Below are 17,773 nucleotides of genomic sequence, written 5' to 3' on the forward strand. Positions count from 1 at the left end.
TAATTAAGTTAAATAGCACCAGTCCTCCACAAAATGGTTCAAATTTCAATTACCATCTTATATTAACAGAGTAACTGCACTGCTAGCTTGTAGGTATATATAAGTAACAGATGGGAATCATGATCACGGGTCCCATCACTCCTTTCAGTCTGTCAATGATTGGTCACTGCCCATCTGTTGAGTCAGTGGGTGTGCACGCACACACCAGCAAAGTGTGTAGTTGTGTTCCCTCCTTGTCTCTCAGTAATAAGCCTAAATGACCTTTCATGAAAATAGACCCCACTGCAAAAGGCAATTGGCCATCAAAGATGAAAGTAAGTGAGGGAATGAAAAATGATAAAGCTGGTAGTGAAATTCAGACAGAATGTCAGGGAAGTTATAGAAGAAATAGCCAGAGGGACTCCATGAAGACAAAGTTCTCAACACAAAAAAAGGGAAGTGGCTGGGACATAAAGGTTGAATTGCCAGAGGACATGGCATAGGCACAAGACCCTCATCGCAAAAGGACTCTTAGATTATAGTTCATGGCACAGAAGCTGATCCAAACTCAGAAAAGTGTAGGACAATTCACCAGAGCACAGAAAGACGCCTTCATTTCATTACTGTAAGTTACTTGGCCCGAAGAAGGTACTGTTCAAAACATTCTTGGTAAGTGTTTACAAAGACTTGAAACACTTCGATTCTCACTGTGTATGTCTTAAAGGACAGTGTACTAAATCTATATTAGTTTTTTAAAAAATTTTTCCTATGTACTTATAACTAACATGAAGAGAGTTTTTAATATTTTAACAAAACATATTAAAGGTCAAGGAACAATAGTAACCTTTCCCATTGGATGTTAAGGTTGCTTTGTGTGGTGCCAGCTTGCATGGTCATTCTTAATGCCTCACACTACTGGGCAAAGTGAGGACTTACTATAAATGAGGTGGGTCAAGAGAAAGAAATCTGCTTTGCAAAGATACCATTACAACAAACTTCAGTACAGTGGTCACCAGAGAACGCCATGGGAAAGCTAAAATAGAAAACTCCCCCTCTTCTGAATGTTCATGGACACACAGCAGAATGCGGTTGGAACCAATCTGAAGATCTTAAGAATGTGCATTCATCAGACTGCAGTTGAGCCTCCAAATGGCTGAGTCTGAAAACAAAGGGTAGTTGAAAAGCTTAACTACGGAAGATGGTTGTTGTTTTTCCTTGGTACTAAAGAAAGATATAAATTTGGAAATCATTTTTGAGTTCTGCGTTCAGACCAGTCCCACTAGAATCGGGAGCAAATGGAAAATGAGGAGAAAGCAGGATGATTACGGTGGTGAGGATAAGAAATCCTTTAGAAGGAATCTTGGGAAATGATATTTACGGGGGGGTGGAAAGGCTGCCCGAGTTCCAGGAAACCAGTTTTAAAAGGCCAAATCATCCCAAACTTTATGGGAGAAAAAGGAAGAGAGAGTGAAAGGAAATATTAGAGGTACAGGAAAGAATAGTTCTTACTAAAGTCATATTTAAATAAGAGGCCATATTTTTGAATTAAAAAAATACCTAAAAGCCATAACGTTTTCTGAAGTGCTGGATATTGGCAACTGTTTCTGAACATCCATTCAAAATGCCTTCTATTTTTCTTATTGCATGATGAGGATGAGAAAGCCAAAACTACATTTCCCAGAAACCTTTGCAGCTGGAATGGGACTTAGGGTCCACCTAGGAGACGGGCTTATGAGATTTGGAAGGCAGAAGTGAGGAAGACATCCTCTTCTCAGTATTGTCATTACTGCCAAGTAGGGAAGGTTAGAAACTTGAGTGTTTGTTTGCCAGTGTCTGGACGTGGGGGTGGGAGGCAGTGCTCATGTGCAGGAGCAGCCTTCTGGCTGGTGGCTCTCAGCTAAGTGTGAAACCTTGAAATCATAGTCCCTCAGTGGCCCCTGAGTTCCCCTCCTTCAACCTTTCTGTTATGTGTCAAATTCCCTATATGAAATACCTTCTTATTTGGAATACCTAGAGAGTTAACAAGTCTGCAGTGAACCCTGAATGATAAACAATCTAAATTTTGCTTCCTGACCTCCCTGCTCCTTCCCTTGCTATCCAGTTCTCCATACAGCAGCCTAGAACATCTTAATGGAACATCCATCATATCATACTGCTTCCTTCCTTGGAACACCCCAGTGCCTTCCCATGGCATGTAGAGAAACTACATCCTCCTCCCACAGTCTGCAAGGCCCAAGAGCTCTGGGTCCTACACACCTCTCTGTCCTCACCCTCCAGCCACCCCCATCATTCACCCCACTCCTGGCACACTTGTACAAACTCTGTTTCTTGAACACATCAAGCTCATGCCCACTGTAGAGCCCTCCACTTAAGATTCTGTTTAGGGTGAGTTGTGGAGGTCTTACTGGGGGGCCCCTTGGGCCAGGAACTCCTCTTTCTCCTGGAAACCCTGGATCACCTCGTGAACCATTATAGCCATGTATGCCAGGCTTGCCTCTGGATCCAGGAGGTCCTGGGTGCCCCTGTAAGAAATAAGTCGATAAGTGAGGTGTTTTTGCAAGAATACTATAACACAAAGTTTCTGCAATATGGGTCCCCAAATTATGACAGTTATGACTCACGTGTTACTGAATTTGTGAAACTTCTTTCCCACCCACAAGTACTAGGTGACACAGTAAGAATATAGAGATAAGTTTTAATATCCCCAGCTGAAATTAATTTAGTTTGGATAGTCCAAGAGATTTGGGAGAGCACCTTTTTAAAAATCCTTAGAAAGACTCTAATGGATTATAAAACCCTTGAAACACATCTTCCTTCTTTTATTTGGTTTTCATAATAGAAATGAGAGATTTAAACCTTCTTCCTCTGTTAAAACTAACCAAGGAAAAACTTTCCCTGTGAGTATACATTTATTTCTAGAACATGGCAAGTACATGTAGTTTATGTTTTAGAATGTTTTTCTCTAATCTGTTTGAAAATCTTGCTTTTCAAGTAGTGTTTTGGTCTCAAAGTCATTATACAAAATTGAAATGAAAGCAACCTTCCATGTACTACCAAAAGAAAATAAAGAAGAGTTTGCCAAATAAATGTATATGTAGAGAGATAAAATGTGATTTTAAGGGCTTTGATGAGTGCTTTTCCCTTTAAAAAAAAAATGGAGAAAATTTAGGGATACTTACAGGTATACCATCCAAACCTGGAAATCCAGGAACACCAGTTGGACCCTAATGTCACCAAAAACAAAACAAAAATATAAAAGTTATTAAAGTATTAAATTAACAGATTGATTACTTGAAAACAAATAATTAATGACTTACTTTAAAAAAAAAACTCTTAGCAGTCATTGTCACTTGATTTTTTTTTTTAAGACTTATTTATTTATTTGAGAGTTGAGGTGGGCAGAGAGAGAGAATCCCCAGTTGATTCCCCACTAAGTGCAGAGCCCAACATGGGGCTTGATTGCACAACCCGAGGACCGTGACTTGAGCTGAAACCAAGAGTTGGTCGCTTAACCGACTGAGCTATCCAGGAGTCCCTTTTTACATTAATTAACTTAAAAGCCAACATTTAAAAAAACCTTTTGTACATTTTTTTTGATACTTAGGAAGCCAACTTGGCAGCATAAGTTGAAAGAAAATATTCAATACCCTATATGCCAGAATTTCAACTTCTCAGAATCTGTCTCTTCAAGGGAAATAAACTCTTAACTGTAAACACAGGTCATTTACAGGATTGCTTTTGCACCTGGCATGACACAAAGTTGGGACAGGATCTCAAATTTACATCAACAGGGAATAAGTTATGGTTTTTATCTATATTATGGCATATTGTGCAGTATTTTTGAAAGAATAACTTTAATCTACATAAATTGATATGGAATGATCTCTAAGCCATATGGTTGAGTAAAAAAAGAAAGGCTCAGCATGATAAATACATCATTTAGGTTTTTAGGAAAGCCATGAAAGAATATAACCCTTTACTGGGGACACTCATGTATTTAAGTGCATAGAAGTGTCTAGAAAGGCATGCTCCTCTGGAACAGAGTTAGGGAATTAGGGCTGATTACGGAAGAGGACTTTAGACTTAATTTATTATAAGGTGCTAGTAGGGACTATTTGTGATTATAAAAAAAATCTGGCATAGTAACCCTGGTTGGGAAGAATCTCTCACTTAAGAAAAGTCTTACCCTATCACCTTTGTCACCTGGCACTCCAGGAGGACCACTGTCACCTCTCATCCCTTTCTCTCCTGGAATTCCAATGGGTCCTGGCATTCCCAGGTGTCCAATAGGACCTTGTGGCCCCGGAGGTCCTGGCTGACCCTAAGAAGGAAGATTAAAAAGGCAGAGCGTTGGTGTTTCTTATGTCTTCCAACACAAACATGCTCACTTGGCTGACAGAAGACAAGAAACTTAGAGTTTGAGTAGAATTCTAGTTATAAAAACATAAATAATCTATTAATTACAAAAATAAGGAACATCAACATTGTCCTTTTCAATCTGAATTTAAGGCACACAGTAAGTCAAATTAGTCCATGTGTATACACACACACACACACACATGAACTGGTTGTAGTTCTCCTACTATTCTCATTCTGTCAATGACATTTATAAATCTTGAGCTGTTTAGCAAAACAAGGAACTTGCAAAGGCAAGGGAAAAAAATCAAAGCATCACTACCATTATGTTAGTGACACAAATCAAGAATGGAGAAATCTGCCAGATCTTTTTGAAAAGTTCATATGGCTAATGATTTTTCTGCTCTTTTAGTGGAAAATGTTTCCCTTTTTTTTTTTTTTTAAGATTTTTTATTTATTTGACAGACAGAGATCACAAGTCGGAGAGAGAGATGGAGAAGCAGACTCCCTGCTGAGCGGAGAGCCTGATCTGGGACTCGATCCCAGGACCCTGGGATCATGACCTGAGCCGAGGGCAGAAGCTTTAACCCACTGAGCCACCCAGGCGCCCCAATGTTTCCCTTTTTTAGTTACTTTTATCTTGTATTTTATTTCTTAATTGGGAAGTAGACTCCACATGTCAATTTGTACTGGTGCAATCTGACTTTCCATAAATGAAAGGGTCACCTCTTATTTAAGGTGAAGAAGGCTCATGAACTCAGTTCCCCCACTGAACCCACAGTAGGTACATTTCCAGTACAAACATGAGAAACTCTCTGCTTCCTTGTTATCTGTCCTCCGTTGCATTTAGACGGGCTAATGCACCAAATGGATATTGAGTCATCGCTCACTAGAAGCAGCACTGAGTCTCACAGCTCTCTCTATTCTGGAGTAGGGAAGACTGGTCTCAGAGGAGCACACTCTCTAGGCCCCCCATGATTTGCTCCCTTCTCTGTCCCAGGCTCCCTTCTTTCTCTCTACAGTCTGTACATTCATGATTCCCTCTAGGACTGAAATTTTAAATATCATGGGTCTGAATAGCAACACTTCTATGTCTCAGCACAGACCTCTCTAACTTCCAGATGGCTGAGCATATCCACCTGCCTCCTTGACATCTTCTTGGATATAATGGTACCTCCAACTTAAAAAAAAGATCCAAAATGGAATTCTTCATTTTCTTCTGAAATTTAATCTGTCAACCTTCCTGAACTACTCTTTTCATTCAGCCAGAGTCCTGGAGTCGTCTTGTTATTCTTCTTTCTGCTACACCTACATTGAATCTATGATCAATTACTACCATTTCATTTCCAAAACAGATCTGGGACTCATCTCTTCTCAGTCCCCCTTACCGCCACCCTGGTGCAGGCCAGCATCAAGACTATTGCTTTTGGCTCCTAAATTGCTCTCTAGTTTCCTCTTCCCCTCTCCTAGGCTTCTCTACACAGGACAACCCAAGAGACACTGAAACAGACATCAGATCATGGCACTGCCCCACTTTTTAAAACCCTTTCTTTCCTTCCCACAGGTAAAGTAAACCTCCAGCTCCCTCTCAACCTTCCAAGGTGTGGTCTTGGATTCCCCTGTACCCCACATTCACTACTTGCCAGCCAGCCCTGGGAGCTCTTCCTTGGCTCGGCTTTCCCTCTGGACTGCTCCTTCTCTAGATTTCCACTTGACTTAGATCTCTCCTATATTGCCACCTGCTTAGCGGGCTTCCTTGACCCCTGGCTTCTCCCCCGACTCCATGAGGTAGGATCTCCAATCCAGTGCCACCCTCATTAGCCTCTCCATTTCATTCTCTGCATCTTTAGCATTTCCTATTTTTCAGTTACCTGCTCATCAGTTGGTTGGCTCTCCAGTTAGATATTAGCTCTATGAGGACAAGGGTATTTGCTCACCAGTTAAGTCTTCCCTCTATCATCTATCCCAGATTTTGGCTCAGGAAATCCCTTCTAAATGAATACGGGATAGACAGACTGTCAGTGACTATGGTCCCAGGCTTGTGGTCCAGCCTGACCACCAGCCACTTTGGACACACTCTACCTGGATCCAGTGTGGTTAAGAAAGCGATTTTTGAACTTTGAAAAAGGCAATTCTATCAACTATCATCTTTGTGACATATAAAATGATATTATACATTCAAACTTACTTACTTTTCATAAAATGATCAACGTATGAGAATAGTGAGGCTACTTGAATGAACTTAAGAATCTAAAATCAGAGTTTCTAAATGATATTTCTAGCTCTGGCATTCAATCTCTGTCTATAACTTAATTTGGGCAGAAGGTATCTTAGATTCATACTTTTTTTTTTTTAATAGCTCACTTTGCAATCCGAAGACAACACCCTTACATCAGATTAAAAAAAAAAAAAAAGCTTTATAATGAGAAGTTTACAATAAGGTTTCCACCGATGCAAGGTGATTTATCTGCACAGCACATGCACTGTGGTGTCTAAGGTATTCAACTGTGTTGTCTAACATGCTTCGGAGCCCATGCTATAGTTTATCAGTTAGAAACCACTCTTGGTATTCATTTAAAGTCAGGATGTTCACCAGTAAATTTTCATACTTCTTAAAATTTTCCAAAGATGTAAGAAAAATCATGTTGTATCCCTTTGCTCCACCAAAGAACATTCTCATGATTCAGTGAACAAGCACATCTTGATATGTGGAGAGAAAAGCCGTATGGATTTCAGGAGATATCTGCTCCGTTCAGATCTCAAACCTCTGGGCCATTCTGAATTACTGGTGCTCAACTCCAATCGGGACCACATACAAGAATACAGGAGTGCCCCTCTGGTGTGTAGGGACCAGGAGAAATATTTTTGGGGGAGTCTCATCTATATGAAAATCAGTGTGTCAGCACTATTCTAGTGATCTAATCTCCTATGATCCCATGAACAAAATTCCACAAGCTGGTAAGTGGGAGTATTCTGTTAGGTGGCTGGGCTCTTGAAACATGCCCAGCCATGGGGTCCCAGACCAGCCATAAACATGAACCCCTGAGCTCCTCATGAGGTGAATCCTGTATAAGAAGAAGGATCTAAGAGCATCACTTAAAACAACTCTCTAGGCCCAAGACGGAGCCCAGGTTCCATGTGAGCAAACCGAAACTTAGATAATTTCTGGGTCCCTATAAATGCTTGGGTTGACCAGACACACAGTATTTCCAGTCTGCCAATCCCCACACACCAATCCAGCTCTGGAGTCTATACATATTACCCTGTGCCTTACTCATTTTCAGTTGTTCTCTTCCTTGTTCCTTACTCTTTATCCCATAAAAGCTTCCTGACTTCTGCCCATTTTGCTGTTCCCTGGATTCTCAGGAATTCACGAAGTGTTAAAGTTTGTATCATAATTGTCTTCTTTAATCATTTTTAACAACTTTGAAGGAGGAAAAAAAAAGACTCTGGGACCCAGCCAGTCCCAGTCTACACGTGATGAGTCACCTTGGACAAAAATGCTGCTGGCTTGGCCAAGCCCAGACACAGGAAGATGGCTGGGGCCCGGCCTGGGGCTTGGGGTCCCCGGACACAAGCTCTGTGTGCCCTGGTCTAAAGACAATAATGACAGAATATTCACAACATTTTTTGTGATAACAAGCAAAACTGGAAACTCTATAAAAACCTTCCCAAATGAGATTAATAGAATAGATTATGGTAACTTCACACAATCAAACACCTTACAGCCTGTTTTAGCCTGGGTACCCCAGACACAAAGCAAAGGACAAGGAGTCAATGCAAACCATTTGTCTGAGATTCAAAGGACATAGGGTAAGGAAGCAGGGATGCGACAGAGAAAAGGGAAGGCAGGCAATCAGGGTGCAGAATCAAGCCAGTCACTGGAACAGTTAGGGGCCATGGGAACAAGCCCCAAGTGAAAAACATTATGTACCTGGGGCGCTTTCTGTTGACTGTTATTGCTAAACCGCTTCTCTTACAGAGCAGAACCAGGACCAAGCCCCACACACAACCTTGACTGGAAACAGAAGCTCCACAACCCTGAAGACCCTGCTCCAAAAGTACCAATGAGCTGCCCGAGTTGACTGCCAGTATCAACCAATCAGGACGAGGCTCTGCCAACCATCAGGATGAGGCCATGCCAGCCAATCAGGACAACGCCCTTGCTAACCAATCAGGAAGAGACATTGTCCCCCTTTCCCTCATTAGCCTAGTGAGTGGGAATTTTCTCCAGATAAACAGGGTCTCCCTGTCTCTTGGAAAGGCCAGCCTAACCACACTCTTGGTTGGTGCTGAGTCTCCCTTCAGCTCAAGCTGCAACCCCAAGAAAGCCTTGCCTATGCCTTTGATTTTGGGGTCCAGCCTCGTTTATATTGTCAGACCCAAGAATCCGACTCCAGTAACAAGACCGGTGGGTCACTGGAGCTCACCCCAGAGAGGGCCCTCGGGACTCAGGGTAGAATACACACCTCAGAGTGATCCCACCCAAGAGCGAGGGAACTGCGGGGTTTACCTCCTCGCTGGGGGACCATGGGGGTGGGTGGGGAGTGCCAGCTGCCAAGCAGGCAAATGGGGCTCTGACAGCCTGCAGAGAGATGCAGAGACCGGCAGCTGGAGACCCCAGAGGCGAGCACAGAAGAAACAGACCTGACGGAAATGTGGAAGGCCTGAACATTAAAGAGAGCGGGCAAGGCTTTCTGAGCTGACACAGATCACCCTCGTGATTCTCATGAAGTAGACACAGTGACCGAACATCCAGGCTCTGCAGACAGGCCTCTGGAGTTGAGGCCCAGGCCCACCAGCTGGGTGACCACGGACAAATTTCTTACCCTCTCTATTCTTCAGCTTCTTTCTCTGTCAATGGCTGGTGGACATAAAAAGAATAATGCATGGCAAATGTTTATGGCATAGTGCCCCGCACATCTATGCTAACTGTTGTATTGTTATATTTATAATATTATTATAATTATTATAATATCTATCTAGTTCGTTGTTCAAAGGGGGACAAACAAGTTGCATGTTTTATCCCACCTGTAGAGAAACAAATGGACAGACATCTTCTCTAAATGCATGTTTATAAAGGTACATTTCTTGAAGGATATACAAGAGATAACATTTTGTCATGCCTCAGGAGGGAAAATGCAAGCCAGAGCAATGTTACCATTTACCAACAGCAAATATGACCTTTCTAATAAAGACTAACATTTCTCTTTCACCATGAAGTCACCGACTCAACAAACATTATCAACAACCTTTATCACTTGACTAAACTTTGCAAATAAAAAATCACACTTCATTTGAACTTGCCCTTCTCTTCATGCTTTTTCATCATCATAGTAACAGCTACTATTTATTGAGTATCCATAAAAATACTAAAAGCTTAGAATTTTCAAGGAAGCTTAAGTCTATAAATATGTATTATAAAACAGACAACAATAAAATATGAAATGTAATTATACAGGAACAAATCATTTGGGGCATTTTGAGGGCATATCAATTTAAATATTGCACAAACCGTAAACAATAATCTAAAAGAATAAATAATGACTTCAGCTCCTTTTTTAAAAAAACTATGTTAATTGCTCTTACTTGGTAAGATGTCCTAAATACAAGACTCAGGAAATTAACTGCTTTTTCATTAAGTTTGGGAATTATCTTTTCATCTTACAGGTAATTTATAAAAGAAAACTCCTAAATTACCTTTTGTGAATGTTGTCCTTTACAATAATGTAACATTTAGAAACAACAAAATATACGTTTAAACATAAAAGGGTAACTGAGAAAGAGACAGTCAATTAACTGCCTATAAATCTCCTTAATGTGTTTCACTCTGGACGCGCAAGACTGGATCCGGTGAGCTAATGGAACTTTAGGGAGAGAAAAAAAAAAGGAGTGGAAACGTTTCCCATGGTGGTAAGAATAATAAAACCCTGCTCAGTATATAAATGGGTCCTGATTTGAGAAGCTGCCATCCAAAATGCTTTTAAAATAAAATAAAATAAGGAATGGTTATTTACATTATTCATCTCTGAACCCCGTGTCCTTCCTCACTGCCCCCCACCCTCGCCCTGATCTGTTACACTGACTTCCTTGCCCTTTCTGAATAAGCTCTGTTCTTTCACAGACTTGGTATCCTGTCCCAGAAATGTCCCTCTCACTCCTAAGGTTACCTCTTAGTGCTCCCACAGAAAGACTTCCAACCTCCTGTCCTCCCCTCACACATCCTTCAGAGCTAGATGGTTCTCGAAGATGCTTCTATAATAACACCCCTCGCCAATTACAGTGACCATCTCTTTACCCCTCAACCCCACAACTGCTAACCACAAACTTCTGGAGGGCACAGGCTATGTGCCCAAGACTATGATGATAGGAAGGACAATAAATACTTAATAAAACACGAACAGTGAAATAGTCAATGATTCCACACTGAGGTAAGCAGAGCACAACCTGACATCATGAACAATGGCCCTAATTGCAACAATATTTGTAACTTCTTCTTGAGATAAAACACAGTGATGTTATACAATCATTTCAACCATATTAAATGGCAAATATAACCCCTACTCTATAGGTGGAAAAACTAACATAAAGTATTAAATGCTTACTTATTTACAGCCACTGGGGAAGACTGTGGTTTGTTTTACTTTTAGTGTTGTTTTTATTTTTCACATTAATAGGTAATTCATTATAGGATAAATTTTTTAAAGAAATACACTTAACCTTGTATCACAATATTAAATCTGTCAGAAAGCTGCTCATGAAATTTTTCCAAACACCAGTCTTTAAAATAGTCATTGCTATTTCATCTAATTTGAGCAAATAATTTATCCACAGCAATGTAGAGGATAATTCTAATCTCCTTAAACTATTTCGTATTTAAAAAGGGGTCAGTTAAAAAAAACCATAAAGTACAAGTAAATATTTGAGCTCACTCATATATGAGGCTATAACGGAATTAATTTCAGGATGAACAGACATAAATAACAAACCCGTAAGCGATGTTTCTATATCTAGAGGATCATTAAATAATCAAAAGAATTTTGCATCTTAAAAAAAGAATTTTAAAGAAATATTTTACTCCTAACTACGTGCCCTTCACCCATGAACAACAACATGATATGCAGTGGGATTGCTACACTGGATTCAGGCTAGCAAAAAGGAAAAAAGAAATTCCCCATGGAATGACTGACTGACTTTCAGACGTAGTTTTCCTGATGTATCTACTGATCTTTCTTTCTTAATTTCTTAATTTTTTTCTTAATTTTCCTTCCTTCCTTTCCTTCCCTTTCCTTTTTTTAAATTCTTTTTTTTCTTTTTCTTTTTTTTTTTTTTTTTTGCTACTGTGTGCACAGAAATGTCTCTGTGGCTTATGACTTTCAGTGAGAGACAGTGCAAAGAAGTACAAACGTATGTTTGTTCATTCATTCGTTAGTGAATGAACAAATGACTATGAAAGATGTTTCTATTACACTAATTACATACACATTTCCAAATCACCCTTGGTCTCTATGACCATGACAGTGATCATCAAAGTGTCCAGGAAGGGAAGGAATTTGTTTATGGAGTCTGGTCCTGTGCCTGTCACTCTCTAGACCTTGCTTCATTTAATCCATCCACCAACACCGAGAAATGTGAATTAGTATCCCCAGATAGATGAGAAAAGTTCTATTTAGGGGTATAACTCACTCAGACACCCATACCTAGTAGGCTTGCCTCATACCTGCATCAGTCGGTCGCTCCCCAAACCGCTCCTCTTCCCACACCTCAGCCTGGCACAGTGGAGGGTCCCTCCACCAACCCCCACTCACACCACACCTGCAGTGACATGTCCACTGCCTCCAGCCTCGTCTTATTTTTAAACTTAAAAGAAAATTATCCCAGTGTATTCTATAATTCTTCTGTAAAGTTTCTTTAGGAAACAGCAATATTCATCAAATTAATTAAAGGCCTATATTTTTGTCATTCTCACATCCTGTCAATCTCAAAACTGTTTTCTAGACACTTCTGGAACCTTCCTCCCTCACACTCCTCACGTGAGAAGCCAAGCACATCACTCCCAAACTAGCTTCCCTGCCCCTCTCTTCCCAGATGGCAATTTTTTCCTTCCATCTGTAAGCTCACCACATGGCTGTCAGCTTTCCCTCGCTCTCCATGTCCACCCTGTGGCCAAGGACACCCTACTCTCTTTGACTTAAATCTCATGTGTCTTACTGTCATCCCCCTGCAGAGACTCCCTGTCCTGGTCTTGTCATCTCACATGGGCTACCCAAGCACCAGCCTCCCTCCCTTCCTTCACCCTGGGCTTCCACACACTTCTACAGACAACTGTCAACTCCTCTGCAGTCTTCTCTTGCCCCTGTCACTGTTTTCATCACCCACTATAATGGGGACAGTCTGCCCTTCACCCCCCCCAGCCTAACCTACTGCCTGTCATTTCCACACCTACACCTTCTGCTCCAATCACACGTATGCCTCCCGTTTGCCTGAAGCAATGGCAGCCTTTCTCCATCTGTAGCTCAGATTCAACCTTCCTCCAACCCAAACCATCATGGTGGTGGTGGCAGGGAAGACACTTGTTCTAGGCACCAACACAGCACTGTGCATTCATCTCATGGAATCCTTACGTCTATAAAGCAGAAAGCCACCCTATAGCTACTTTTCTGTTTCCCAAATGACGTAACTGAGGCTCAGAGAGACAGAGACCACTTGATTATCGCCTAGGGAAACGAAGATTCGAACTCAGGTCCTCAAACTTCAATTGTTTCTGCTCTGCTCTTTTCACCCCAGTTCTGATCAATCTCACTGTTGCACAAACCCTTCTGACCACCATAAAATAGCACCTAAAAAGACTCATCACCTATTTTTCATTATTGTTTTGTGCATGTTAGTTTAAGGAATATCTGCCTGGGATGATGTCTTCCGGTAAGCTTTTTGGGGCCAGAGATGTGTGTACATTTTATTACCACTCCAGAACCGTGGCCACTGCCTGGCACGGTGTACATTCTAAACATGAACTCAGGGAATAGTGAATGGATTAAGACTTTCTGATTCAAACACACCATTCAAGCACCACCCCTCCTGCCTTTTCCAAACTTGGCTGTAATTCAAAGAGTGATCCACTAGGTGACACTAGAGCATCACCTAAAGCCTCAAACAGGCCTCCATGAGGAACAGAGCTCTTTAATTAAGCGCTGTCAGGTCTCCCCCTATAATGGGAGAAAGTGCTGGATATCATGAAGGGTTATAAAAATAAATAACGAAAAGGTGTTATTCAAGGAGTACAGTCCAAGGAGACTGGACTGTGGTGGCAGAGTGTCTTCTTGTACCTTCAGATCACCTCACTTGTTAATGAGAGGATAAACTGGTCCATTCGGCCTGGAATAGCACTGACTCAGGATTCCCAGCCGTGTTCTTGAGAGGCTGCATGGTGCGGTGGAAGGAACCCTACTCTGAGAACCAGAAGATAGGGCTTCACTGCTGAGCAATAAAGAAATCACCTCTTGAACCTGGTTATTGAAGAGTGCCTTCCCCATCTTTAAAAACGGTGGAAGAGCAGCCCGGCATACCTCTGCTGTGGGAACTGAATGAGGCAGTGTGGGGAGCTCCCAGTGGCCTCCCTGAGGAGCTGGAACCAGCTGACCCCTGCTCTGTTTTCTCAGTATCCCTGCACCTTGTCCTCTCCATGTTTTCTCCTGTGTCCTCTGTGCCCACGCCCTTCCTCCTGCTGCAGAGAAGCCCCTAGGAGCTCTACAGGGCTGCCCTGGCCTCTTCTCACTTTCTTTTGGGCAAACTTGACCTTTTCCATGGAGTTAATGGCGTCCAATGCTGAAAAACCAACCCCTCAACTTCCCTCCCTAGCCCAGACTTCTCTGTGGAGCCCTGACCATATTCAACTGACCTCCAACTCTACAAATCCAAAATGGGACTTGTAGATCATGCCCCGCAATGTGCTCCTTGGTCATACAGCACTCCCTGTACAGCGGTTTGCACCTCGCCTGCCTACCTCCACTGTCCTCCTCGTTCCTATCCATCCTGCCTCCCAAATATCCCTGCCGCCCATCTGCTTCCCCCACCTCTTCACGCACCCCCTTGCTAAGCAACCTCACCTCCCATCTGGGACGAAAACCTGACAGCTTTTCCCTAACACTGCCCCCGCCCCCCACGTACACTCCCTGTATCCTCCAAACAGCAGCAGGAATGATTTCTTTACAACACATATCCAACACGCTTCCACACTCCTCAAAATCCTTCAGAGCCTTCCTTGTTACCTGGAAAGAACCTGTGCCTGCTTTCCCTGCACCTCATGTCCCTTCCTCCCTCACCTACTACAGCCAAAGCTTCCCGGCTCCTTATGATTCCTCAAACACGCCAGCCCATCGCCTTCTCCCTTCAGGACCGAACAGAGGCTGTTCTCTCAGCCCAGACACTTGCGGTGGGTTGAATGATGTCCACAAAAAGGTACGTCCACATCTTAATCCCGGGGTTTGTGGAAAGCCCACGAGATGGCAAACGAGGTGCTGACATTAAGGACCTTGAGAGGAGGAGCTGGTCCTGGATTATCTGACGGGTCCTGGGACACAGAGGAAGATTCGTCACAGATACACAGAGGAGAAGGTGGTGCAGTGTGCCGACAGAGGTTGGAGGGACAGGGGCACAGGCTAAGGAATGCTGACAGTCGCCATGGAAGTTGGAAGAGGCAGTGGATGGAGCCTCCCTTCTTGCCTGTGGAGGGAGTATAGCAATGGCAACACCTTGCCTGTGCCCTTCTGGCTCAAGAACTTGCGAGAAGATATATTTCTCTGGTTTTAAGCCACCAAGCATGCGGTAATTTGTTGTGGCTGCCCTAGGGACTGACAGGACACGCTGCCAGGCCATCACTAGATGGCCTCTGATTCCACTGCTGTCTCCGCCTCACCCCCCTGCCCCACCAGCTCTCCCAGGGAGAGATCCTTGCTTTCTGTCTGTTCTTACCCTGATGCCCCCCAAGTTCCTAACAGTGCCTGGCACTCTCGGGCACCCAGAAATAATGGCCGAACGTGCATCTTGGTCCCTTCTTCTGGTCTCTGAGTTCCAGGCCACAAGGACCTTTTCTTACTCATCAAAGCCTCATGATGGCAGATACAGGGCAAATGCTCAAGGACTATGAATGAATGGGATGAATGAATGGCCATCTGCCGAATGAATTGCAGATGAGCTCCTAGGACAGATGAATGAAAAAAATTAGCACCTTTGAGACAAAGCTGCTTCCCCCAGCGATTTCTTGGCAATTTACTGAAAATAGTATTTGAAAGGAGAAATCTACTTTAACTTTCTTTGTAATTCAGCATTTTAATTAATTTAGTCAGATGTTACCCTTGCCCTAGAGAGGTTTTCTAGAGCTACAAATACTGTTTCACATTTTCTGTAGGGAATATGGCCTGCTTTGGGAAACACCTGTATTGCTGGCCCTTATTTCTCACCACCAACAAGACTGTCTCCCCTTTGGCAATGACCTTGATCCTCTCAAGTTCAGCGTAGTCCCCACATTTGCTGAGCTCTGCGGCCGCCTGGCCTCAGCTCATGCTGGGTCGCAGAGCTCAGCAGTCTTCGTTGCTATGGAATTGAACTCCACATGCGGAGGCCAAAGGCTCTGCTGCAAATCACTGGCCATTTAATGAGGTGAGTGATCAGGGCAGATACGCCAAAACCTACCTTCACAACCACACCACCACTAGGACCCCCCGGTGAGCTTCGGCACACCTAGCCTGTTTGGAAAAACAACATGTCCTACCACATAATAGCCAAATATAAGCTGGTTTTCTCTCCTGCCTTCTCAAGCACAAATGCTAGATTTAGAGAGAGAGAGCTCTGTCAGCATACTGAAAGCTGTGTTAGTTCATTGGAGTCATTCTTGTATATGGACACAAGCTACTACTATAACTTCTACCACTATGATTATTAATAGACCAAATAGTATAAAATGATAGACATGTATCCTCACTCTCCCCACTTGGTTTCCCACGCCCTGCTCAGAAATACTCCCTCCAGCCTCTGCAACTGAAGATCTATTCTGTTCACTTCTGCAAATTTTTCATTCTTCAGAAATCAAGATTACTATTCCTGACAGGGGAACATTTAACAAGCAAAGCCAAAGTCATAAACAGCTGGTGAGCTAAATTGTACTGGGGAATTTGCTCTGTAGACACTATATTTTCTCCAGTTCTGGGTCCTGATGCCTTTCCGTGACAAATGCACTATATATAGCTCCCTAAGGTCCCTGAGGCCAATATCCCTTCCTGAGGCCCCTCCCTCGAGTTACCTGCTGTCCCCTGAAAGCCCCTGAGACTTCCCTCAGGCACGGCTTCATTTCTCAGAGAATTCTCCAACAGAGACAACATGAGCTAGGAAGTGCGTTCTTGGAAGAGAAAGATGTGGAAGGAAAAGAAGAAAGTAGAACCAAAAATCTAAGGGGTTGGTGACAGATCAAATTTGTCAGTTGTCATTGGAATCTGCCTATACCAAAATATAGCATAAGTGAGTTATGGGAACTTTGGGATCTAAAACTAATTGCTCTGTACCATTTATCAGGCTACAGTGTACTGGAATACAGCTGTATGAGGGATAAAGAGATAGAGTTCTAGAACTTTGTGTGCAAATAATTTAACAATGAAAAATGTTAATAATTAAAATCCCCCAAGCAAATTCCATTTTTATCATGGAATGCAGGCTCTTAGGAGTGTGTGAGACAAATGAATGAGATTGTGGGGAAAAATACTTGTACATTTTTTGTGATTTAAAATTCCCATAGGAAACACTGATTTGCTAATGTGTGATTTTAGCTTCCAAACCGCAAAAACTAAGACAGGTCTTGAGTTTTAAGCCCATGACCCCTTGTATAAAAACCACCAAATTATAAAGTTCTTACTATAACAGTTAACAGTTCAACAGCTGCTAGATTCCCTTGAAAAAAAGACAGTATGGGTATATATTTTATTCTGGAAAAAGCTGTAGAAAGAGTCTTTAGTATCCTTCTAGTTACTAAAGTGGAACTTATAAAAGGTCCCATCCTATTCTGTAAAGACACATAATTTCCCCTGCAAGGAGGCAGCCATCAAAAACGTGAAGATTCCTCTGCTGAAATTAGTAAAGAAAACCTTAAAATCTTGTCCAATGCCACCTCATTCATGTCCTTAAAGAGGGACTACCATGAAGTTAGGGAAGATGTTAGGGCATAGTTGCAAAATATTTTGGAAGCCGATTATATAGCTGTTACATGTAAAAGGCCTCGCCCACATCACAGAACCTGAGGCTGTTAGGGCTGGAAGGGACTGGATCAGCCCCACAGGACAAACACTTATTTCCCAGCTGAGACTCTGAACCCCAAAGAAGAAGCCATAGGCATTCCAATCTCCCACCCTCCACCTGGAGCTCTTTCCAGGATGGTCCTGAGCCCTTAAAG

General features: G+C 42.6%; 1 protein-coding gene across 10 annotated transcripts in view; it reads right to left on the minus strand.

Annotated features, from left to right (window-relative positions):
- Nucleotides 1-17,773, minus strand: part of COL4A4 (collagen type IV alpha 4 chain) — a 122,166-nt gene that overhangs the window by 76,627 nt on the left and 27,766 nt on the right. For all 10 annotated transcript variants that reach the window (XM_047721164.1, XM_047721163.1, XM_047721166.1 and 7 more), the window contains 3 exons: nt 4,166-4,300; nt 3,159-3,203; nt 2,385-2,501 (listed from right to left, as the gene is read on the minus strand). In XM_047721164.1, the coding sequence (XP_047577120.1) occupies nt 2,385-2,501; nt 3,159-3,203; nt 4,166-4,300 (297 nt within the window). The remainder of the gene's footprint in view (nt 1-2,384; nt 2,502-3,158; nt 3,204-4,165; nt 4,301-17,773) is intronic.

The sequence above is a fragment of the Lutra lutra genome, chromosome 3 (assembly GCF_902655055.1).
Source record: "Lutra lutra chromosome 3, mLutLut1.2, whole genome shotgun sequence".
Taxonomy (NCBI): domain Eukaryota; kingdom Metazoa; phylum Chordata; class Mammalia; order Carnivora; family Mustelidae; genus Lutra; species Lutra lutra.